The sequence below is a fragment of the Brachyistius frenatus genome, unplaced genomic scaffold (genome assembly GCF_029030835.1).
Source record: "Brachyistius frenatus isolate BFR_SWC_R1_liver_20210118 unplaced genomic scaffold, ASM2903083v1 Contig_93, whole genome shotgun sequence".
Taxonomy (NCBI): Eukaryota; Metazoa; Chordata; class Actinopteri; family Embiotocidae; genus Brachyistius; species Brachyistius frenatus.
Genome location: NW_027210692.1, coordinates 343139 through 368841, shown reverse-complemented (window position 1 = coordinate 368841; position 25703 = coordinate 343139). Strand labels below are relative to the sequence as shown.

At 41.0% G+C, this 25703-nt stretch overlaps 1 protein-coding gene across 2 annotated transcripts in view; it reads right to left on the bottom strand.

Annotated features, from left to right (window-relative positions):
• Positions 1–853: 853 nt before the first annotated feature.
• Positions 854–25703, bottom strand: part of sptb (spectrin, beta, erythrocytic) — a 40845-nt gene continuing 15995 nt past the window's right edge. For both annotated transcript variants that reach the window (XM_069710634.1, XM_069710633.1), the window contains 33 exons: positions 24953–25050; positions 24069–24149; positions 23817–23932; positions 23578–23690; positions 23313–23500; positions 22736–22853; positions 22135–22293; positions 21230–21532; positions 20988–21138; positions 19552–20422; positions 19190–19327; positions 17893–18652; positions 17445–17647; positions 16577–16667; positions 15990–16136; positions 15223–15489; positions 14577–14801; positions 13858–13947; positions 13035–13325; positions 12613–12743; positions 12208–12412; positions 11846–12069; positions 11468–11618; positions 10163–10407; positions 9409–9547; positions 8962–9046; positions 8281–8477; positions 8066–8148; positions 7254–7317; positions 6883–7139; positions 5341–5514; positions 4856–4898; positions 854–2367 (listed from right to left, as the gene is read on the bottom strand). In XM_069710634.1, coding sequence (XP_069566735.1) covers positions 2176–2367; positions 4856–4898; positions 5341–5514; positions 6883–7139; positions 7254–7317; positions 8066–8148; positions 8281–8477; positions 8962–9046; positions 9409–9547; positions 10163–10407; positions 11468–11618; positions 11846–12069; positions 12208–12412; positions 12613–12743; positions 13035–13325; positions 13858–13947; positions 14577–14801; positions 15223–15489; positions 15990–16136; positions 16577–16667; positions 17445–17647; positions 17893–18652; positions 19190–19327; positions 19552–20422; positions 20988–21138; positions 21230–21532; positions 22135–22293; positions 22736–22853; positions 23313–23500; positions 23578–23690; positions 23817–23932; positions 24069–24149; positions 24953–25050 — 6600 coding nt within the window. In that variant the 3' untranslated portion in view covers positions 854–2175. The remainder of the gene's footprint in view (positions 2368–4855; positions 4899–5340; positions 5515–6882; positions 7140–7253; positions 7318–8065; positions 8149–8280; positions 8478–8961; positions 9047–9408; positions 9548–10162; positions 10408–11467; positions 11619–11845; positions 12070–12207; positions 12413–12612; positions 12744–13034; positions 13326–13857; positions 13948–14576; positions 14802–15222; positions 15490–15989; positions 16137–16576; positions 16668–17444; positions 17648–17892; positions 18653–19189; positions 19328–19551; positions 20423–20987; positions 21139–21229; positions 21533–22134; positions 22294–22735; positions 22854–23312; positions 23501–23577; positions 23691–23816; positions 23933–24068; positions 24150–24952; positions 25051–25703) is intronic.

Here is a 25703-nt window from a genome sequence, read left to right as displayed (position 1 = left end):
TCAAGATTCATCTGACCTTCAGCTCGTCCTAGACTTTGGCTGGTTTCATTTAATAGTGGTGCAGACAAAAAAAAATTTGTAAATTTTTTTTTATTTGCTTTTACAAATGTGGCCACCTGGTTTAAATCATAGTTTGACAATCAATATTTCATTGTCTTTTTGTATTTAGATGTCTAGTTAATAAAAATGTTGTGAGGCCAGAGGGGTGTTTCATAAAGCAGTGGGCGCAAAGACATAAAACGAGCATTAAGTGGTTGGCAGTCGGGTGTTGCAATGCGGTTTTGCATCTTTATGGTTGTTTTGTGCCTCCATGTCTGTCTTTGCTTTTTGTCGGTTGTTGTTGTTGTGGTTGCAGTAATTTTGTGGCTTTTTGACTGACTTTCATGAAAGAGATTTTAGCAGTTTACTCCCCTGCCTCTTCTTGAACACGACTCTTGTTTTCAGGATTAACACATTTTTGACTAGGGTTGCACTTTTTTGCAATTTTTTTGTTGTTGTTGCTTTTTTCAGTCTTATTTCCAGTCAGCGCACGTCCTTTCAAATGCATTGCAATTTAAACAAAGCAAAAGTTTTGGCCTCACAATAAACAATTTTACACATAAGCAATTACACAATTTGTACTCTCTTCAAATTTCACTTAAACCTTGCATCTAATCTGAAGTTACTTAAACAGTATTTTCGTCATATGTCATTTCACTGCTGAAAACCAAGTAGTAAAACTCAGTGATCGAGAATTTCATGTCTCTAAAATATGCTAATTATCTTATCTTGTTGCCTTAAAATAAATGACCTGGTTGTGGTCTTGCTGAATATTTTAAAGTATTTTTGAATGGCTTTTGCAACTACACATGAATTTTTATGACTCACTATGAAAAGACTTTAACTCATTAATGACAAGCAGAGGCCGACATGCAGGTTCAGTGGCGTTGAGTTCATCCTTAATTCGGTCAGTCTGAGCTCATCGCAGACCTCCAAGAAAACGTGCCTTTTGTTTTGTTTATAGCAGTGCTTGTGCTTGTTTTTTTTTTTTTTTTTTTTTGCATTTGTGTTTCATATTTGTTTACTTGTGTGTTTTGTGTCCAGGCTTCACTGGGGAATCAGATTAATCCTGGTTAAACGGTTTGTTTGGCTTGTCACAAAAAGACTTGCTTTTTCTGAGCCACCTTTGTGAAACACCCCTCGGACGAATATAGCGGAAAGCGTTTCCACGCGTGTCACTACAAGCCAAAGTTGAAGACAAATAAGGCAGGTCAAGTTGGTCTTGCTCGAAAATTCAAGAATATCACAATAGCACCATGTCAAACTAACGTAAAACACATTTCATGCATCTGTAGATATGTATGCTTTATATTGTTATATGTTAATGAATAGATATGAAATTAAGAGTTTAACACACAAGTGTAGAATATATTTCAAGTTCACAGAAAATATACTGCCACAGTTCAGTTGAGAATGCACCCTGAATCGATTCAAAACCGACTGATTGTGGTGTCACGTGACTTGTCGTACGTCGTCAGTTACCAATTTGTATCAAACCCCTCACAGTGCATAGAGCATTTTGTTTGCATAACTGCAATTACACTCGGAGTGTGCGTGCACTGTACAGCGCTGCACTGCGGTTAACTCATCACCAAATCTTTACACAGCTTTTTAAAGATCATTAAATTCACTCTGGCTCTAGTAAGTAGCATTTAGCGCTCCAAATTCAAACGGCACAGTATTACAGTTCACAACCATTTTATAAGGCAGATTAATAAAAGTACTTTTCAGTACTCTTGAGTCACCCCATGTTCGCCTTACTATTGTACATAGCTATATCAAAGCATGCCTTACTAAAGCAAAGAACTGCAGCTAAATTGACAAAACAAAGTTTTACAAACATTCTTTGGTTGAGTGTGAAAGGAGCATTCCTGTGCTTTAATTTAATGCTTTGAATTTGGCATTTGTTAAAAAGAACACAAAGAAAAAAAAAGTGGACCTTTGTTATTATACACTGGTTTAAATACAGGCAAAAAGTGATGGCTTTAACCTAAACTACAATATCTATGTTAATTCCCTCAAAATAATATACAAAATCTAGAGATAAAAAGCCTGCTCGGACTGAAATTACACAAATACTACTTTCTCTTTCCAGGTTACCTAGGCAACCCCCTCCCAACGGCCTTCGCATCTCTTTTACTTCTTCTTGGCAAAGCGACTGAACTTCTTCTCCTTGTCTTTTTTGGCAGAGCTGTGCTCGGGGAGGACAGCTGAGGAGGAGGCAGGGGGCAGGCTGTGGGTTTTGGCCCCTGAGGGCCCCGCCGCCTCCTCCGCTGCCAGGGGCTGAACGGCCTTCTCCATGGCCTGGCTCCAACGCTGGAGCTCCTCCTGAAATTTAAACACAAAACACACAAGGGAAGTCCACCTTGAGAAGGGCAGTGTGTAATTTTGTCTGAGTCTTTTGCATAAATAAACCTGCGGGGCGGGGGGGGCACGCTTTAAACAATGAAACTCAAAAGGAGGTTAAAACAGGGTGAAACGGACCAAGACATGTTACACTTTTTTTTTTCCGTATTTTGGACGTGCTATTGTATGGATTTTTTTTTTAACATTTTGGACGACAAGAATCAATTTATTTAGCGATTTCGGACAACATGCTATTGTTTGACTTTTTGATCATATTTCAGACAACATGACAAAAATGTGACTTTTTGATCATATTTCGGACAGAATGCTGTAGTATGACTTTTTGATCATGTTTTGCACGATATACAATAGTTTGACTTTTTGCTCATATTTCGGACGACATGCTATAGTTTGACTTTTTTTTCTTGTTTCGGACGACATGCTATAGTTTGACTTTTCGACCATATTTCGGACGACACGCTATAGTATGACTTTTTGACCATATTTCGGACGACACTCTATAGTATGACTTTTTGACCATATTTCGGACGACACGCTATAGTATGACTTTTTTTCCATATTTGGGACGACATGCTATAGTATGACTTTTTGATCATATTTCGGACGACATGCTACAGTATGACTTTTTGACCATATTTGGGACGACATGCTATAGTATGACTTTTTCATCATATTTGGGACGACATGCTACAGTATGACTTTTTGATCATATTTCGGACGACATGCTATAGTATGACTTTTTGATCATATTTGGGACGACACGCTACAGTATGACTTTTTGACCATATTTGGGACGACATGCTATAGTAAGACTTTTTGACCATATTTGGGACATGCTGTAGTTTGACTTTTTGACCATATTTCAGACACTTAATTTAAGATGTTAGTGTCATCCTTTCCGGGGCAAGTTTCGAATCTGAACTCTTCTGCCTGGGAGGCAACAATGCCAACCACTGCACCGCTGATCACTCATCAATAACATGTTTAAAAGTCATATAAGTCAGACACGCATGCAACAAAGGCAGCAAAATGATCCAGGGCGAGTCTTGAACCCAGGACCTTTAGACTGTGAGACAACAACACTGACAACTGCACTATTGTGCTGCTTTCCATAACTTGAATAAAAATCATACTTATAGCATGTCGTCAGAAATAGCAGTTCCATTCCCCCCTGGGCCTTTATATGTAGAATTTGCATGTTCTTGCAAAAGAAGTAATAATCTGAAAAATAGTCATGTTTTAGTATTTTGTCCAAAATATGCACAATTTTTTTTTTTCATGTTGTAGTTTTATTTTTTTTTCATATTTTGTACAAAACACAAAATCCCCCTGGCCAGGGATGAACCCAGAACCTTGGTACTATGCGGCAACAGTGCTAACCACTTCCCCATTTTACCACACCAAATGTAGGAGTTTTTTTAATTTTTATTTTGCAGGACATAATATAGTATGACTTTTTTTTTCTCCATATTTTCTACAACACACAAAATGTCCCTGGCCGGGGATTGAACCCAGAACCTTGGTACTCCAAAATGTAAAAAAAAAAAAAAAAGTCATGAATTAGCATGGCATCCAAAATATGACAAAAAAGTCACAATATATGCAAGAATGTGCAACCTCCACACAAAAAGCCCAGGCCCACAATTGAACCCAGTACAGACTGTGAGACGACAACGCCAGCTGGAACTGCACCACTGTCCTGCCCTTATTGCATGCTTGTTGTCTAAGATGTTAAAAAAAAAATCAATATCATTCCATCCACGGCCGGAATTGAACCCAGAACCTTCAGACTGAGAGACAATAGTGCTAACCACTGCCCCATTTTACCACACCAAAAGCATTTCTTTAAAAAAATTTTGTACGAGATGCTATTGTATGATGTTGTTTTCATATTTTTTGCAACATCATTTATCATCATTTATATATATTTTGGACGCCATATTATAGTGACGTTTTAATGATATTTTTTCCAACATACTATATATATATATATATATACACACACTTCATGCCTCCTACACTCCTCCTTTTCCATCAGTTTTGTACTGTGATAATACATATACATAAATGTATATGTATATGTATTATCACAGCGGAAAATTTAAGCTGTGCGGGCAAATGTCATTTGGACCTCCCCAATGTTGATACCATGGTTATGCCCTTGGATCTCTCTCTAACCAATTGTGAGGAAATATGAATAACTTTTACATTAATAACCTCACCAAATCACTCAAACATGGATGGCAAATATCAAACTCAAACAGCTTATAGAATCAAAAGTAAATATTTATGTGCTGTATGCAGCATTCCACACTTTGACTGCTGCTGTACAAAGGGTCAGAGATGTTTATTATTATGTTGTTTTTGCCCAGAACATTCAGTCTCATGTGAATCATGAAAAGCTGTTAAAAGTTTTTCATCGTTGTCGCTGAGCAGTTTGAAAACTTACCTCGTCTTTACACTGGAACAAATATTCACTACCGTCTCCAAGACTGAGAGGAAAAGAAAGGCAAAGTTGTAATTAACTGCGTTCAGCAATATGAGAAGCACAAATGTTTTTATATTTCGGATTTGACCAGTAGAGAAAATAATCATAAAAACGTTAAGATTTCCCAAAACACATGTATCAACATCCCAAAAAGTAAAATTTTCTTGAAATGTTTCTGTCTGTTAGCAAAGTGAATGTAAGTCTTTATCTTGAAGCAAATGTTCTTTAATACATAGAGTCGTATGTAAAAGCAAATTATTTTGCAATTTTTGAAGTGAAATGATGGAAATCCAATGCACATAAGAAGAAATACAAATATACAAGAAATTGTCTGGGCAATAAAAGCAGACTCGATTTTCCCATCTAACTTTTCGTAAAGAAAGTTATTTTCCTTTCCTTTAATAGTGAGACAGACAAGGTAAACTGAAGATGGATATGCCTCTTACCGTAGTTTGGCGACATGCTTCTTTTTCTTGTAGTTGGTAAGGATCTCCCAGCTAGTGTTACTGAGAGCCAGGGGGTCCTCACCATGATATGTCACTCCATGACCAAAGCCTTTGGCATCCTTATAGGCTGAGAGCTGGCCCGGCTTCAGCACACAGTACAAGTTGTTCCATGACCTGAGAGTAAAGAGGAGGAAGAGGCAGGTTCTCACTGATCATTTCAGTATAATTTCTAGCAATAATACAGAATCAACTTAATCTAATCCCAATTACAAGAGCCACAAGAGCATCACCACTCCATTAAGATTTAATGAGGAGGGCAGTTGGAGCAGCTCATTGATCTGTAAAGACTATAAAAGAGCCGTAAAACCAACCTTTTTGACTGCTTGTTTCTTAGCAAATTGACTTAAACTGGACTTCATTATGTTAGAATCACAAAGGAGACAGAAACACATCCGATTTACATCATTATCTATACTTAGATTGAATTTGATGTAGACGCATAGATTTTTATCAGCTTCTTGTTGAATTGTCTAAATTGACTCTAATAATTATGCTCACATCTGTACGATATACCGTATATGAGAAACCAAGTTGTCATGTTTAATACATTCTCTTATTTAGGTTTGGTTTTGTAAGAATTCAGTCCAAACAACCAAGAGTGAATAAGCATATAACTAGTGCAAAATGATCTTTTACTATATTTTACATTGACTATTTTTACATTTTATTTGAGATTTTTAACCCCCATTTATCATTTAAAAAAAAATTATAATGTAGTTATAAGAACACATACTGTATTTGGTAATGTAACTATTAACAACTATAATATCCGTAAGTGAATACTGACGTACGAACATAAATTTTGACATTCAACTCTTTAAATTGTCTTTATAGTGTACATACAAAGTACAAAGTGTGTGTGTGTGTGTGTGTGTGTGTGTGTGTGTGTGTGTGTGTGTGTGTGTGTGTGTGTGTGTGTGTCTCCTTTACATTTAACATGCAGTGTTCAAATTTTCCCTCCTGTTCCAGCCAACCATTTGTTTCCTTTGAACTTCTGTATGCGAGTGGACCAATAAGTTCCGACACTGCTCCTGCTGCATGCTAACGAAGCGCAGCATCGTGACGTGCACGGAGCACAGAGAAGATGTACTCTTTGTGAGTAAATACTCCAAGTTTAATCGCCTGATAAAAATCAGCACCTGAGTTACGCATGCTTTTGTGTCATTTTAAGGGTCTCTGTGCCAATTTCCAGAGTTCCACACAAAATTTGGGCTGCACATCGTTCGCACACTACAGAAACTCTTTGATCCGCCCGAGCAAAGTGTTAAAATAAATTAGAAGGCTTGAAACCTACTTGAGTTGTAGAATTAAGAAATTAATTCTTGAGTGTTCCATTTTTGTATTGTAGTGCAAACTGATTTACAAAGCACTCAATGAGATCACTAAAATAATGAAACAAATGAAGGCAGATTTGATGTTCACTGTAATGGATGAAAGAATGCAAACAAGCATGCTGATAGATGTCGAGACAATATGTTTTACCTGTTCGAAGCCTTCTTTCCGGAGCCTTCCACGTCATGTTTGCGGCCCAGCATGCCCTCCTGTAGCACCGTCTGGCTCTGGGCTCTGAGGGCTTCCGTGGGCATGGTGGCGGCCCTCTCCGGTTCCTTCGGGGTCACCACTGACAGCGAGGGCTCCGGCTCCAGAGAAGCACTCTCTCTCATCTCTGACACCATGGGCACCGTGGAGTCCCCGGCCGTCCCCTCCAGCAGACCTGAACTGAGCTCCACTGTGCCGGACTGGAGCAGTAAAAAAAAAAAAAAAAAGAGGTAGAAACAGACAGAGGAACAAATCAATATGCTGAGACAGAGGTGACAACAGAGGACAGGAGCTGAAGGAGTGGAGTTACGAACCAGAGTCTGCTCCTCAATAGTGTAGAGCCGAGACGATTCCTCCCCAAAGCCTGTGTCTTCTCTCCTAAAGGACAAAGGGCAGCATGGGGTGTCTTTGAGAGCAGCAGGCGAAGAAGTATGCGTGCCGAAGAGTGAGACTCCAGTAACTGACTAAAAGTGTAAAAGATAAGGCTGGTGATATTCAGCAGGTAAAAAAAAAAAAAGAAATCCCCTGAAAAGACCAAAACCATGCATTAAATCATCTCTCAATACTTCTCACTTCCCTGTTGCGTCTGTAACTTTTAGCCCAAAGCAAGAAATTGGTTCCAACTGCACAAGTCTTTCAGATGGGTCATAAACATATACTTATATATATTTTTTTAAAAGGCTAAATAATCTCCTCAAACATGCGCGCCACAGTCTTTGTGTTTTTGTTTGGGAGTATTTTTCAAAATTGTTTTGTGTGAATTTACAATAGAAGGATGGTGTGTGGAGGATTGACTTAAAATAAACTACAGTACCAGTGTTCATGGAAATGAAATAACACGTCACCCCATGCAGTGGTTGTGCTGCTCACTGATGTGTTTTTATCAGTTTTTGGACAACAATGGACCTCTACGGCACAGAGGAACAAGCAGCCTCAGGCTTTAGATACACAATACAGTATTTAGGATCATTTTGTTGTTGGTTTTGATCTTCTCATGGGATTTACTGACAAAAACAAAACAATCGAGTATCACCAGACTAATCCTTTCATGATGATTCTTTTACCGAATAAATATGTGTTTATACACATGCAGTGTAATCAGGGAAGCCAGTGTTTGAGTGTGTACCTGCTGTCTTTATCTGAGCGCTGCTCGTCTTTAATGAACTGCTCCATCTCTTGTTGCTGCTTCCTCAACTCTAACAACTCCAGCTGCAACACAGAGGTGAACATCAATCTTCAACTTTTGTTAACTAAATATGAAAAAAAAAAAAAAAAGCCTCAAAACACATACAAATTTTAATCACATTACCGTTAAAAGCAGCTCTTAAGATTTTTCCATACCGTAGTGAGGCGCTCCAGAGCGGAAAAGCGCTCCTCCCACGTGGCGGTGGATTTCTCGAAGGCTTCTTGCCTCTTGAGGAGTTTCTCCACCTCGTCCACAGTGTGACCCAGATCCCTACTGGTGACGTAGGGCTCCTGGGCGATCAGCCAGGCCTCCGCCACCGAGGCGTCACGTGCGAACTGACACACCTCCAGCACTGGATGCAACGAAGGCAGGTGAGAGTTTTTAAAATGGGATTTGTAGTTTTTGAAATGTATCTGGACAGTTTTAACGTGAAAATGTAAAGGGTTTCTTTTTCTTTTTAATGTTTTATTTTTGTGACAAAGTCGCCACAGAATTACCCAGAAACTTTAAGGCGCAAGATCTGGATTCATCATGAAGAATAGATTTACAGATTGGGGAAAACATTATTTGAGAATTTTAAAGAAGTAAGAATATGTTTAGAGTTTGAGGATTTTCTTTTAGGAAGAAGGACATTTTTACAAAGTAAGGACATTTTTTGCATCCTTATTTTTGTCAGAGTGTTTTGATGAACAAAAGCCTCAGAGCTCCTTTATATTCAAAGTTTTATACATAATGTATATGAGCTTCCACATCACTTAGTACGAACTTTGGCATTTTACCATAGATTTGTGAAAGGAATAATGTATAAAGTATAAGTTAAGTGTAGTGTTACTCACAGAGCTGCAGCCAGTCCCATCTGTCATCCCACTTGAACATCATCTCCTTCCTTTTCTCCATCAGCTGCACCAGCTTCTCTTTGATCTGACACAAGCAGTTATGCAGTCGCAGTTACATATCAGCATTATTAACCAACTCAGCCCCAAGACTGCTTATTATCCTTGAAGAATTTGTATTGTGAAGTAATTAACCAAATTTTAAAATCAGACCTGGGTCAATTGCTCATTTAAATTCTTCTTGCTTTTCCATTTCTAATTAGTGTTTGCTTTATAGCCTCCCTGATGAATGTAAGATGAGTGGAATTTTTTCTTTCGTGGCAATCCAATTGGTTCCATTGTGCCAGACAAGAACAATCGCTCCCAGAAAAGTAATTAAATCTAATGAAAGCAGCAATTTGAGGCCCAGCTGAGAATGAAAAGGAGCTGTCTTTGCCGCTGAAGCCTCACCTCAACAGAGTCTCGGTGCTTGCGTGTCAGCAGGGCCTCGCCGAGGTCTTTGCAGTCAGTGAATTTGGCTCCCCTGGCCTCAATCTCCGAGCGGATCCCCTGGTGGTACTTCTGCAGGAGCTCCACGGATGAGACATCCCTAATGCAGAGGAGGGGAGGATGGAAAGTGATATCAGGTAATGCATGAAGTTTATCTACCTCTGTTGGTTAGAACTGGAACTGCAATAACAACCAGGCTCTAGCAAATTAAGTGTTCTTTTTCTCGTGTAAAATATTGAAATGATGCTGTATATTTCCATACATCCATCGGTTATCTATACCTGCTTTATCCTAAACAGGGTCATGGGGAAATTGTTTTGTTGACTATCCAAAATAACGTGAAAAAAGTGAAACTCAAATACTTGAATGTCAATGTTTCAGGATTTTTTTTTTTTTCTTCTAACAAGATTTCCTTTAAGAAAAAAAAAACACCCTTAAAAAATTATATTCGTTTATTTGAACCTTTTTTTTTTTATTTAAAAAAACCAAACTATTTCGACATAATAATGTTCGGTGTAGCTGTTCAGGCCTTTTCAATTCAGCGTCTTTACCCACAAAAGAAGTCATGTCTTGATTTTTTTAAACTGATGGGAATAAAAAGTGAGACTTCAATTCTCAAAGGCCAAGGTTTGTTTGATTTCCTTTTAAGAAAAGCAGCCTCTCATAAATTTGCTGTCATATTTCCATCAAGGAGATGAACGAGTAATGCGCTCACCTGGGCTTCTCCTGAGTCTCGATCTGCTGAATGGTGCTCTCCATCCAGGCCATCAGGTCTCGCACCATGGTGAAGAAGCGGAACTTCTCCGCTGTGTCCACCAGTTGCGCCCGGCGGCCGTCGCAGGCGTCCAGCAGGCCCTTCCAGGCGTCTACCACCTCCCTCTCTGTGGCCTGGATGGTGTCAGCTCTGTCCCCTGCGTACTGGGCGTGAAGCCTTGAAGCCGTCTCCTGGAACTGTTGAACCTGGAGGAAGGAGAAGAGCAAGTCAAATCACAGATGTGATTTTAAGAACTAACTATGGTAGCTAATTAAAAATTTATTTGTGGAGAAAAAAAATATGAGAAACAAATTATTCTTCAAAGCAGCATATGTTTACTTTTTTTTTTTTTTTTATGTCCGAGAGGGATTTTTTTTTTTTTTTTATGCTTGCATCATAAGATAGATATGACTGGGAGAAAAATAATATTTGTTCACAAATGAATTTCTCTCAAATAGGAGTATGTATGGGCGTATGAAGTTTCGCTTGCCAATGCACTTGCTCGAGTTCTATTTAATTAAAGCAGTACTTATTGATCATTCTTATATTTTTTTTTTTAGCAGAAGGGGCATAACACTGGTTGTTACTGTGCTGTTTTAACAGGTTGTTAATGTGCCAGCAAAGCATTGCTTTTAATACATGTAGCAGCCACAGAATCATTTCCATTCATTTGAAGCTTTGTTTCTGTAAATGTGGTGAATGCAGGCCAAACATTCCCTGCTTTTTGCTGTATTATATTTTCCATCAAATCCTGAGCAAAGTGTCTTTAGATGCTGAATACTCCTATATATTCATCAGGTAGTTGCTAAAGTTGGAGTTTGTGAGAGTAGTGAGAATGAACCAAAACAGTAAAGATGTTGGCTGTAAAACAAAAACATTGAGCTGAAAGGTGCTAAAACTCTCTCTAAAACTGCAGAGATACTGCAGAGAGGTGTGATAGTTCTCTACAACCCCTTTCTCTTTACAGACTTTATAGTAAGCCATGGTTATTATAAAAATATTGATCGCTGCGGCTTTACTTTTAAATCTCCTTCATCTGAGAGCAACGAGATAAATAGCCTGCTGAAGGTTAGAGTAATACAAATCAAAGAGTCCCCCTTTCTCACATCCATTTAGTTGTTCTCACCCTTTGAGCCAACTTTCCACACTTGCCCAAATATTGCAGCACTCTCTTCCCCCCTTTAGATATGAATCATCAAAGTTTGCCTCTTGGCCGCTGCCTGCTGTGTTCCCTCCGAGTAAATGACTTGATCCCTTGTGTTCTACCTGTTTGCCTAGAGCAGTGATGTCTCTCTCAAAGGCGGCGTGCATCCTGTGGAAGGACTCGGCTTTGCTGAAGTCCTCGCCCACGTCATCAGGCAGCTCGTTCTGCTTCTCGTGGATCTGAGCCACCAGCTCCTTTCCATCATCGAAGTACCTTAGAGAAATGAGCTTGATCACGGAGTGTCTTCAGCTCGTTATCATCACGTTTATCATCCTGCTTACTATACTAGATGTAATTTACTTGGAATTCATCTCAAAAACAAAATTCATTCTCACTCTTTTGGACACATTATGTTACATTTCAGGATTACACATAAATCAACCCAGATAACTGGACATCTGTCTGCTCACGTTCTCGTCTGTCAGCACTGATTTCCTTACCTGAGCAGTTCGTAAGATGCTGTGAGGAGCTGAGCGCGAGTGTCGATGAGCTCCAACAGATCAGCCCAGCTGTCATTGATGCCGTCCTTCCACTCCGCCATGGCGGCCGCCTCGCTGTGGCCGGCTTCGATCAGCTTGTCTATCGTCTGGTTGACCATGTCCACTCGGTCCTGACCTGCCATCCCCGTCTCCCGTGTAAAGTCTCTGAAGTTATCCTTGAGAAGCTGGACGGAAAAGATAGATATGTTTAAACAAGTCCGTAACAAACATAATCACAAATTGTGTTTTTCTTTTCTAATAAATTGGAATGTGTGATAATGGTTATGTTTTTGTATGGACTGCTTGCTTTGTGTGTTTAATACCGTGACGTGGTCCAGGTCCTGGCCCATCTCCTGAGAAGAGGCCACCACATCCTTCTCGGCGATCCACTGTTCCAGCTCCTCCACCTCTCGGCTCAGCAGGAAGTGGTGGCAAGTGTGGTCCAGCTTCTTTCTGCGGTCCTCTGCCAGCTCCTTCAGGCCCGCGTACTGCTTATCCACCTGGCCCTGTCGCCGGATGATCTCCTCCCTGCACACAAGGTGAAGAGAGAAGATAGAGGGAAATTAGAAATAGAAGAGATTGGATTTAGGTTTACTTTAGATGAGGTATATGATTAGGATATAGATTTGACATGCTTGTCATTTTTATTAGTGAATTAAAATTCTCACAAAGACTTTCAAATGTATTTTTTTTTCCCGGTGCAAACATCAAATTTCTGAAGCACAAACCCGTTAGGATGGTCGTCTGCAAACATCTTTTGGGCTCGGTCAGCCAGCTTCTGAATGGAGTCTGCATACTCGTCCACTGCCTGCTTAAGGATCACGTGGTGCTTTAGCACCAGCATGGCACTTTGTTCATCCTGGAGAGATGAAGAAGAGAATAAAGAGGAAAATATATCAGAAAATATGCAGAAAAAAGGGACAGTAGAGTGCAGATGAAAGCAAAATAAAGTACTCCAAATGAGGTCTCAATAGAGGGTGCCACTTATAAAAAAAAAAAAAAAGCATGTTACCTTAATTAAAGAAAACCCAAACCGTGTAATCATGTTAATGCATGCAGACCCACTTGGAGCAGCGCAACATGATATGCCTTGTTTTGATTCAGATAATAAGATCAGATAAGATCAGCACATCCTCCCATCCATCCTCACCTTGGCCTTCTCATCGGCGATCATGTAGAGCTCCTGCTCCCCTATCCAGGCCTCGGCCTCGTCCGCGTCATTGTAGTACTGCTGGGCCAAGTTGGAGCCGTTCAGCCTCTCCCGCTGCCTGACCATCTCGTCCTGCAGCCGTGCCCACGCGTCCTCCAGCTCTTTCACCTGGTCCACGATCCGCTCTGCCTCCGGTCTGCCCTCGGCGCCGGCGGCAGCCGCCATCCTCCTTCCTCGCTCGAGTACTTCATCGATGCGAGGCTGGTGGCCCTCGATTTCCCTCTGCAGAGTCTAATGGACAGAAAGGAGACGAGTGAGCTTACACCATCAATCCAGAGACAGTTTGGCCGGGTCCAAGTAGCTCTAAACTTCATCTACAACTGTCAAAAGGACTGTTCTGATTTCTCAAACAGACATTTATGATATATGGAAGCATAAATAGTATTGGTATATGGAGAACAGACATTAAAAACATATTTTGATATTTTTTTAAAGTAGAAACACTGAAAAAACAGTGTGGTTTCAGTTTTTTAAATAAGAGAATTTGCAGCTTTTCTTTGTCAGATAACAGTGTAAACTAAAATTTTGGGGGTTTTGGATGAAATGAGCAATTTCAAGATATCCAACTGTCTATAACTTATTTTTTCACTGAAAGCACCTCTTATTGGTCTCTAGAAAATTGTGAAAGAATTTTCACTATTTTTGGACACTTTATGGATGTAATGGTAAATTGATTAACCAAAAATGCAATTTAATTGATTAAATTAATCGATATATCAATTTCAAACTGACCACAACTCCTTTTCAAAAGACAAATCCCCACCTGGTTCTTCTTCGATAGCATTTGCACAGTTTGAAGATTGTGGCCATGCTCCTGTGACATTGCCAGCGGCATCCTCTCCTCAATCCACAGCTGAGAGAGAGAAGATGAAGAAAAAGTAGATTAAGATGATAAGGACAGACAAAAAAGCAGGAACTGAGAGACAGCTTTAAAGATCTGTGATGTAAACCTGATATATATATATATATATATATATATATATATATAAAAAAGTGTTCCTGACCATCTCACTTAGACTGAATTTTTTAGCCCTTGACAAAATGTGTCCAACATCTTAAGGAGTAAAAATCCTTCCTTAAGCTCTCTCCTTCACCGGACTAAAGTGGATTTAGGTGGTGAAACCAATAAGGGATTAAAGCTTTTACCCAGATTCACCTGAAGAGTCAATTTAATGGAGAGAGCAGGTGTTATTACTATCCTGCATACTAAGTGTACACACTGTAATTGAAAACGTTTTCTTCCAAATTAACAACTTATCTTTTTTGGGGAAAGGAAAAAAAAAAAAAACCTTGAAGTTCAGGCTTCAATATTTCTAAAATATAAGCCCCCAAAGGTGTCGTCTTGCTGTCACGCCAAAGCCACCATTAATCCAGCCGCTTTAAAATCGAACCCCCTTTATTTTAATTTTGTGCTATCAATCATTTCGCGAGGGCAGGGAGTTTCGACACTTAATTTTGCTCTGAAATTGGATCCCTGCTTACAAGCTCATCGGCCAGGTCTCTGTAGAACTGATGGACAGCCTTGGCTGCCTCCAGTTTGCCCTTGCGCTGGGCCAGCGGTGTGAGGAGCTGCTGGAAGTCCCTCTGCAGGGCCTGCTGCTCCGCCTCCAGCTCCGGCTGGTCCTCCCGGCCTCCGCCGTGCTTCCTGACGGCCTCCTGGAGCTCCTCCAGCTCCTGCGCCCGGTCACGGACCTGGTTCTCTGTCATCTGGCGCGGGGGAAACGTGATTAGAGGAAAAGATGAATTAGCCTTTCAAGAGTCTAATCAGGATGTATTGGAGGGTAAACCCACCGAAAGTTGGTTAGTCCTGCCATTTATGTGTGAAACTGAGCTTAGCCGCTGTTTTTTAGCTTGAGTAAATTTAAATAAATCACACTGGAGTTTTACTGAAGCATCACCAAAACATAGTTTAGTGTAACTTTTGTTCTAGTTTTTCTTCCACACAAATAAAATAACTTGCAGATTTGTTGTGTTTAGATATCAACAGTTAAGACATAGATGCTCCCTCAAAGTTAATCCTACAACTTTTAAAGTATTCCTTCCCATGATGAGATTATATTTGGTATGATTTTAAACTGCAGCATACAAATCTTAAGTAAATAAAGTATTTTTTAACTGAGATACAGACCAGATATTTTTTCAGCAGGATGTTGGCGTTCGTCAGATCTTTAACGTCCTCGTCTCCGCTGTGTAACTGCTGCTGCAGCCCTCCCAGCCACTTTTTCATGTCAGCCAGGCTCTGGTCGAAGAGCTCCGAGCGGTTGGCATCGAACAGCAGCCGGGCCTTCTCCTGGGTAGTGGACTCCAGTTTGTCCCACAGCTCGTGGAGCTTGGCCAGACGCTCCCTCACAATCGGCTCGAACTCAGGCTTGGACTCCATGAGCTTCTGACCCTCCTGACCCCACAAAAACATAGAGGAAGAGCTAGTTTTCAGAAAGTTGTAGGAAATATTTCTTGAGGTTTATATAAGTTAATGCAGATAAAAATTGACAATAATGCAGCATGGGGAAATATTTGAATCCTTTACATTTATTAAAAAAATGTTTTTATATATAAACATTTATTACAATTAATATTATGTCCCAAGAGGATGCTACTGCATATATTGAATAAGCACGTGACAAATACAAATTCAGAATTTCTAAACCTTTGTATCGCCACAGTAAGCAGTAAGTAAGAAAGAGATTTTGTTTTGTTCATTTGAGGAACGAAATCATAAACTTGGTCTTACTTACAAGTTCTTATATTTACTTGTTGTAATAGCAGTGATATACACTGTGTAAGTGTACAGCGAGCATTAAATATTCGCTGTTTAACACCAATACTAAGCGAATGGGTGTCTCTTTAGGTATTGTAATAGTTCAGTAAAAGTACTAAAAGTAAACCTTTGCCGACCTGGTCCACTTTGTTGAGCCAGTACTTGTTGGAGGCCAGCTCGGCCATGAAGGCCTGATGTTTGAGCCACTTGCTGTGGAGGTTCCTGGCCTCATCATATGACGTGTCCTGTGCTGTCAGCATCTTCTCATTGATCCACACCGTCAGCTGGTGAGAAAGAATGACAGAATATAAGGGATTAGCAAAATATATTAAAATCCTGGTCTCCGGTGTGGGAAACTGAACGACTAAGACCCACACGAGAATCACTATAATATTCGGAAAGTTATCTAAACATCAGCTGTTTAAGCTTGTGGCGACTTTACGTGAGCAGGATTTGCTTCTTTATCTTTTGAAAACAGAGCATTTACCAATTAGCCAAATGTTACCCCTATACCAAAGAGGGACGATACAAATGTAGTGTTATGAGTACAAAGTTATAATAAACACAGCAGAATGTGTTTGGTAAATGAACTACAATAATCAACAGATGCAAAGAGGAAAACACTGATGTCAAGGCTAATTGAAGGAATAATTAAGATGATAATTATTGCACTAATTGATGTTTCCCTGCGATTGCATGAACAGTAAACTGACAGTGAACTCACATCTTGAGTGTTTTGCAGGAAGTGCTGCAGGTCACGGTTATCTCTGAGCTTTTCTGAAACCTCCTCAGCTCTTCTGTTATTCTTGTTATGCCTGAAGATCAAACACAGAATGAAAGAAAATACATTAAAAAAAAATTACTGTTTCAGAATTGAGAAAAAAAAAAAAAATCTGTTTTCTCCTCCGGCCAATCGCTCTGTGACATAATTGAAACAAACAAGATGCAGAGCAACGAAAGCGCCGCCTCCTCCGAGAAACAGACATCCGTTTACTCTGCTGCACTGTAAAGAACAGCTCTAACGTAAAGATCAATATCCATTATTGCAGGTGCTTTGTGTACCCAGCTGAATTATGGGAGTTAATGGGAGGCCTTTCTCCAGCCCCCTGTTGGCGCTCCTGATACAGTGATAAGAAATCCTGTTCGCTGCTGAGCCAAAACTCTGAAGGAAACAGGACGAATAGATCTCTACATTTGTAAAGATAAATACGAAAGAATTTACATTTTATATTGGATATTTTACATTTTAGTTTTATATTTTAAATTAGTGTATTTTTGTGTTTTCTGCCACTTCATACTTCTACTCTACAACATAGCAGAAACAGTAAATATTTTTGCATTATATATATTTACCAGCTGTAGTTACTTCACAGATTGAAATGTATGAAAACCTTGTTTGTGATCAAGAGGAAAAATATGAGCCCAACTGAGTTAGTATTGGCATTTATGTTGGCCAAAATGTTCCAAAAAAAAGATGCTTGAAGTAAATTAGAAATCTATCCGTGTTCTTTTATAGCTATAATGACTCGAATTTCTTTCTCCATCGCTGACTTCCCTAAAGTTAATATTGACCAAACACCATAATAACTGACCTGTCCCGGATCGAGTCCATTTTGTCCTGCACTTTCCCAGAGTATAAGTTGTTGCTGTCCACCAGCCGCTGTCCGCCCTCCAGAGCTCCGTCGATCTTGTCCTCGTTGGCCTCCATGGTGCTCACAAAGTCCTCGTGCTTCTTGAGAGCCTTCTCTGCCCCGGCCAGCGTGTCGGGCTTGTCTATGTGGGCCAAGGTGTACTCCTGCAACAAAAGCAGCCATTAAAATGTATGAATATGTAACAAGAAAACAAAGAAAAAGGACAAACAGTCCTCAAACACACGACCAGCTGAATGCATTATATGACAAACATACGGTGTGGGAACTGACCGCGCTGCGGTTTAAATACATGTAGCATCACAAACCCATCATTAACATGCTGTCCCTATGGTCACTGATGACTTTTCCACTTAAACGCAGACAGAGTTTATAGAGTCAGTTACAGTACCTGGTTGTTGAGGATGGCCTCCACTGCTTTGCCGTCCCTTATGAACTGCTGGAAGCCCAGACCCTGGTCCAGGAAGCTCTTGCGGCTGTCCCACATCTTCTGGAGTTCATACCATCCGCGGTCCAGGCCCTTCAGCCTCTGATCCAGCTGTTGGTACTGAGGATCGTCCTCCTGACCCTGGGTGACCTGAGTGCCCGTGTCCCTGACCCGGTGGTAGTCCTCTTCGTGGTTGTTTATGTCTTCGTGCACAGCGTCGTGAAGGCTCAGCTGCTCCTCAGCCTCCGGCAGCGTGGCGGGCGTTTCCTCCGATGCCACAGCTTTCTGGGTCTTGAAAAGCCAGGACTGGAAGTCGTCCATGTCTTGGAGGAAGGTCTGCAGCTTGCTGACCTCGCCCAAAGAGTCCTCCCTGTCTTTCAGGGTCTTTCTGAGCATGTCCCAGGCTGCATCCAGCTCTCCTCTGCGGGCCATAATGTCCGCCGCGTTCTCCGGGTGGTCCTGGACCAGCTGGTCGGCCTCTTTCCTCAGGAAGGTGAGCTTGGTGTCGATGGCAGCTAAATCTCTCTCCATACCAAAGAGTTTCCTCTGGATGGTCATGACGGCTGCCAGGTCGTTGCCCAAGTCCTGCGTGGACTCGATCACCCGGGTCTTGTCTTTGATCCAGGCCTTGGTCTCATCACACTCCAAGCCGTAGTTGTGCAGACTAACAGCAGAATCTGTTTTCCTCTTCTTGTCCTCCACCATGGCCTTGAAGGCCTCCCACCTGGAAAAGAACAATTTATCAAATTAATTAAATGCAACGTAAGGTATTATTTACGTAATTAAAGTGTTTTATTTTATGGATCTATAATTTTCTAACAATTTCCTGTGAAGAACAATATTAAATAGAAATGGTAATTTTGTTGAAAGAACGGCTATATTTAGGCCAAGTGTATTTATTAATTTAGAATATTATGAGATGTTAATAAGAAACTTAATTATTTACATAAATTAAGTTGCGTGCTTTATAAACAACTTTCTACATGTCCTGTTAGTCTGCTGTGCACTACATGAGCTTGCTTCCAATTAAAATATAACTAGAAGCGTAAACCAATATAAACCTGTCTATTTTCTATATAATTTGCACTGAATTAAAGTCTTTTTTTTTTTACAGGAAACCACATACTGGTTTAGATCTTTGAAATTAAGAATTTCCCAAACTTTCTGTACGTATGCTTAAGGGGACAAATAAAACACGCAAATAGGAATCTCTTGTGTTATTTTTTCTAAGTAAAATTGTGACTAGTTCTTTAAAAATCACCTCTTATTCAGTCTCGTCTGACATTCCTTGACCTCCTTGGTGCGAGGGTGCCTGCTGTCCTCAAGCTGTTTCACAGCTTTGTTGACGTCATCGACTCTCGACTGAACGTTTGCCATATCTTGAGCTAAAATGCTTAACCTGAAAACAAGGAGAGTGTTAGTTACAACAACATAAGCACAATTCACATGATGCATAAACACATTTTTACTGACACCCGGATCTAATATCGAATATAAATAATCCATAAATGTGTTGCTTTAGATTTTTAGACCATTATTTCCAGATTTTTGTGAATTACACTACAAATCCAGACGTGTTAATCTAATTCAGGTGTGCATAATAACATAATTTGCTCTATGTACCTGTTCTGTACCACTTCCAGATCCTCCAGCTTGTCTGGCACCTCTAAGCCCACCAACCACGTCTCCTTCTGGCCCATCCAGAGTTCACAGGCGTCCGTCTTGCTGAAGATGGTGTACAGAGCCATCGTGTCGTCCAGCTTCTTCTGTCTCAGGTCGGCCAGAGACAGCAGCTCCATGTAAAGGTTCTTGATGTCTTTCAGACGTCTCTGGATATCAGGGGTGTTCTGTAGCTCCTCTGGCAGCGCATTGGCCTGCTTGGACAGAGCATCGATGGTGGCTCCGTTCTTCACTGCCTCATTTTTCAGGCTTTTGTGCTTTTTCAGTTGCCGCTGGGTGGTGTACTCGTCGTGACCGACGTCATCGCTGCTCATCTGCCTCTTGGCATCCAGCAGCCAGGCCTTGAGCTCGTCAGCATCTCCCTGAAACTGGAAGAATGTCTGGGTGTCCCGGAGGTTCTGCTTTCGAAACGCAGCCAGCTCTTCCAGCTGCTGCCACTGCCTCCTGATGTCGTCCATGCACTCCTGAATCTTTGGGGAGCCAAAGTGCTTGGCCTGGACCATCTTCTCCCCTTCGGCCAGGACCTGCTCAAGGTTGGCGCGCCGGGCTCCGAGCTCGTCCTCGAAGGCGCTGTGTTTGCTCTGCAGAACCAGCACGCTCGTCAGGTCCTTGCCGTAGTCTAGGGAGGAGAAAATGTGCTCCTTCTCCCTGATCCAGCTCTCTAGCTCCGTCACCTCCCACACAAAGTTCCAGAAGCGGCGAGACTGCTCCAAGCGAGCTCTTCGCTGGGCAGCCAGAGCACGGAGCTCCTCGTAGCACAGGTTCAGGTGCTGCACCCGGTCCCTGATCACCTGGGGATCACAGGGCTTATAGCCTGGGGACAGAATGAAAGACAACATAATAGTTACATATATTTGCTTATTTCATTTTCTCTGCTTTTTTGTTTTTCCTCGGGGTTAGAGAACACTGAAGTCTATCTCAGTGTAAACTGTTTAAAGTGCAGAGGATACTGGTCATGATGAGAACTCATTATAGAACTAATGCACATTTGACACTTATTCACATCTATGGTCATCAAACCAGCTTAATTGCAAATATCTGCAATGGGAGAAAATATGAGCAACAATGCAGAGAAAAATCTCCGCGCATAAAGGACCAGATACAAATAAAAAGTGTTTGTTGTATGATAACTACCGATAAAAGAAATAAAATGCATATGAATGTATTATTTTATCTATTCTTATATGAACATGTTTGAACAGTTTATGATTCTTTTCAAACTAAAGATCCAAACCTCTTTCCTTGTCTTTCACATTAAGGTTAAGTGTTTGATAAACACCTTTTTCTACTCGGTTCTTCTTAAACAACGGTGTTTCATCTTTTTAAGACCAGTAGGTCTTAAAATTCTTCCCAGGTGCATCATGAGCTACAGCACTTACTGTCTCCATTGGCGAACTTGAGAGCAGCAGCACTGGCGTTCTGCACCCTGTCTGCCTGCACAGCGATGTCGTTCTCTATCAGAGCGTGTTTTTGTAGCAAGTCTTCCACTTCCAACAAGTGTTTCCCAAAGTCAGGAGACAACAGCCGAGACTGAAGAGATGAAGACAGCGTTTGATGAGCTGTAATGTTTTAAAAAAATTAACGTTTCTAGTCATGTAAATGGCTCCTCTGTGCCGTATACCTTCATGTCGTCCATCCAGCTGATGATGTGCAGCATCTCCTGGAAGATCCTCTGCAGTGTCAGGTTCTTGTCCAGACGCCCTCTTCTAGCCTTCAGCAGCTCCTGCAGGTAGTCCCAGAGACGCAGGATGTTGTCTTTCCGCACGTCGATCCGCTTGGCGTCATGGTAACGCTCGGACTCCAGCTCCTTGGAGATGTCCACCACGGCCTGAACACGTTGCTCATATGCAGTGATGTCCGTCTCAATGGCATCGTGCTTCTTTTTCGCTGCTTCCACTGCCGGCAGGTCGTAACCAAAGTTATCCTGAGGAGGGGAGAGAGAACGGAAGAATTAAAATCACAACACTTGTCGGAGAGATATATTTACTGGTTACTTAATTAAGAGTTAATCTAAAACCTGTCATCATTTTATTCCATTTACTATATACGTAGCACTCCAAACATGGCCATTCTGAGTACTTTTACTTTTGACACCTTAAATACATTTTTAAGTGAATCATTTTAATACTTAATTCCATTGTTTTTCACGTGCCGCTTTGTTAACAGACAAATCATTCTTCTTTCTATGTACGTTTTGGTGCTAAGAAAGTTGCTATTTTTTTTATTCGCAGCCAACATTTTTAATCAGTGTCATCACTCCATGTTTTCAAGGCAACTTGTCTCACCTTTGCTCCTCCCATTTTCAAAATCTAGGCATGCAAACAACCAGATGTTTCAGCTAATTAACAAAAAACAGGATCTTTACTGTTATGCATTGAGACCTAAAAAAAAACAAAAAAAACAAAAAACAACAGACCTATTGTGACACCACAAAAAAACAGCATAAAAGAAACCATGACCACAATCAGACAAATATCAAATTTAAAGACTTGAAGAACAGCTGTAGTTCTGCTGGTGTTGGTTTACCTGAGCAACGAGTCTCTGGTTCTCCAGGAGCCAAGTCTCCCTCATGGCGGCTTTCCTGTCGAATCTCCGCGCCATCTGCTCCAGATTCTCCTGTCTGATCAGCTCATCTCTCAGGACGCGCTCTCGCTCATGCTCTGCCCTTTCCAGACGCTCCCAGCCCTGCAAACAGATGACGAGAGGCACCGTGGGGGTCGTCATTATATTTCCAAAATTTAGGAGCTCTTTTCTGCTTGATCCAAGGTCACTTTCAGCGAATCTGGCAGTGCCATATTCAAAGACACTGCAGGGTAGATGTTTGATGTAAAAAAGGACTTAACAGGACTATATTTGAACACGTGTTAGAAACATCGTCTTCCATATTAAGACACACAGACAAGTTTGTGGCTGCTGGGCAGTCAGAGTTCAGTAAATTACACTACAGTAATAGCAGTATAATTCAATTAAGTTGTTGCCTCAGGTTTGCACATTGCTAAATGAATGAATTTTTGTCGATCTAAGCAAACCTTACACCTGAGCTCGAAACCACAGACATGTGCAGAGGCAGTCTTTCCATTAAAAATATCTTGTCTTGCTTCTGGTTTGTATCTAAATGGCATCTCACCCTGTTGATATCTGCAACCAGGGCTCCCTCTTTAGGCGTGTAGACCCTCTGGTTGTTGGCCCTCATACGACTCTGGATGGTGAATAGCAGCACCTCAAGGTTGCCTTTCTCTTGGAACCTGAGAGACAAAAAAACAAAAAAAAACTTACACTTTAGCCAGAAGGGACTCTGCAGAGGCCAATTCACAAGACTTCAACACTTCAAAATAGATGTATGGGCTGTACTGAATACAGAAATACCACAAAGTAAAGCCAAAAATACTGGGATGGATCTTGGACTGAATGTGGAAACCCAACAAAAAACAACACAATAGAACAGGACTTTTTTCTTTTTTTTTTAAACTTTAGGGTGACCTATGAAACATGAAAAAACCTGATCTATTAGCTCAAAGAGTGCTTTCAAATTGTTGTTAATTACAACTTCTGTTTTTGTTATCGTAACTAGTGTATATTGAGAAAAATATTTTTTTAAATCATTATAAATGTGAGGTGCCTTCCTTTGAATAATTAAAAAAACTGAACAATTTAAGACAGAGGTGAAACAGACTGCAGTGGAAAGGCGGCCGAGCTCCACTCACTTTGGCGGCTTCTCCACTGTTCGGTAGGTGTTGAAGGCCTGAAGCTGCTGCTGGACTCCCGTCAGAGAGTTGGCCAGTTTGCGGTTGTTCAGCACGATGATGGTTTGCTCGATCCACGTCAGCAGGTCCGACGCCAGAGTCTCGTACTTGTCGATCATCTTCTCCGTCGCGATGGCGTGATCCAGAACCTGAAGGAGGAGGGCGAAGGTAAACGAAGGAAGCAGGTTCAACAAACGTATAAGTGTGCGTCTTCTTCCCAGCTCACCTTTCCAACTCTCTTGCCCTCGACAGCGAGCTGCTTCATCTTGGAGAAGTAGTGGTAAAATGCAACGACATATGTGATGATGGACTTCTCATCTGGATTCTCTGTGAACACATCTAGAATGAAGAAAAAGAAAAAAAGCAGACACGTCAGTCACAGTCAAACCAGAGACATCGCTGTTCCCAAGGTTGTTGTTTTTTTTTCCTCCGCCAGGCCTCACACGGCCTTCATCAGTCACTCACCTTCTGGATCTAACAGTTTGGTGACGCCGAGCTTCTGCTCTGCCACATTGAAGGCATTATGGAGGTTGTGGGTCGGGTTGGACCTCCTCAAACTGTCATAGTCCACCAGATCGGGCCTGGGAGGGAAATATACAGAGTTTGAGATAGCGAAAGAGACAGCGAGGCAGTGAAAAAGATGAAGGCGAATGAGGAGAGAGGCTGAGCAGATGGGTTCCATGTGTGTTTTTTTCAGAGCCATTTATCTGTCCTTACCGGTGTTTGTGTACGAGAGCGTTGAAGGCCATGCCGTCTTTCCAGCTGGTGGTGAAGTTTGTGATGCTGACATTGGTGTATCTGCAAAACAACAGCGAGGAGACTGAACATCAGAGATGCTTCTGAGGAGCTCTTGTTTTAACTCAGATTTTGTTCTTTTTCTCAGCTTGTATAATTATGAACCTCATATTTCTGTAGCTTAAAGCTTTGAACCAAAGGAAGCGTTTCCTCGGAACGTTCTCATCCAAGATCACAAACTTTATTTTTAAGGGGAGTTAGAACATCTAAAGGCACAGATTCAGAGATATGCTAAATCTCTCTGAATGATAACCTTTCACAACACTTCAAATGAGGCCCTTTAACCGGAGAGGAACAGTTTGACATTTCAGTAAATACACTTATTTTCTTTCTGACCCAGAAAGAGATGAAAAGGTCGCTACCATGTCTGTACACTAAATGTGAAGTTACAGCCAGCAGCAGGTTATCTTAGCTTAGCATGAAGACGGGGTACTTTCAGTTTTTGTACTTTAGGTATATTTTGACACTGGTCTTTTTGCACTTTTCCTCATGTTGATTTAATTTGCATAAAGGATTTTGTTCAAATTAAACATTATAATAAAGTTCATGAAGTTGAAATCATTGGTGACTGTGACCACTTCTGCCAAACCCATTTTTAACCATGAAAACAGAATACTAAAATTAATAATAATAATACATATTTCTACAAGGTAGTTTAATCAAGATCGAACACGTTCTGATTTGTCAGATTTGAAACTACTGATCGGTGTACAGGTGTCCATTAAACTAGATGCACATTCATGTACTGATTTCCACAGAGTATTTTCAACAGCTTGGTGATGCTAAAGGTCGCACACGGCACTTACCCCGCCGTTTTCATCTGGCACCACAAAAGAAGAGCGTCCTTGGCCGAGCGCGTCTGCTTCTGGTCCGCCTGGCCCGTTTCCACGATGATGTCCTGGATCTGGTGAAGAACAATGAGCACAGCTGGATGGTAAATAATGAAACTTAACTAACGTCTGATGTCTGCAATCAAACAAGAACAAACAGAAATCGAACGGATAGTAACGTGTCGCTAATAGGATGCACCGGCAGGGAACGAAAATAAAGCGGCACAAATATCCGTTTGAAATACATCATTTAGCATGAAGACAAACAAGGAGATTTTTTTATTTGTGTAAAACAAAACTAATCTCAAGTGATGTATCATCAATGATATTAGCCGGCTGGATTCTCGCAAAACCAAACACTGGATCCAAATGATAGAAAAAGGGGTTGTAATTATTGAAGTTCTTATTTTCCCACACAGTGGGCCAGTAATTAGAGCAGTGATGTGATCTGAAAGACAGGCCCTGAGAGATGGCTAAATTTAGCCAGCTTTGGTTCTCCTTGGTTTATGCAGACTGAAAGATAAAGACAGGACCGAGTCAACTCCTTTCTTTCCTGTTCCCTTTTTTTGGAAAAGCTAAATAATGCAGCAGACCATATTGTTTGAACTAACATGTCCAAAAATAACAGTGTTGCTGTCAAATTAAAAATAAATATATGGCCCCTCCAAGAAGATAAAAGAGTGAAGCAGACATGTTCTGATGTTTTGGATGTGCTTCTAACAGCGGA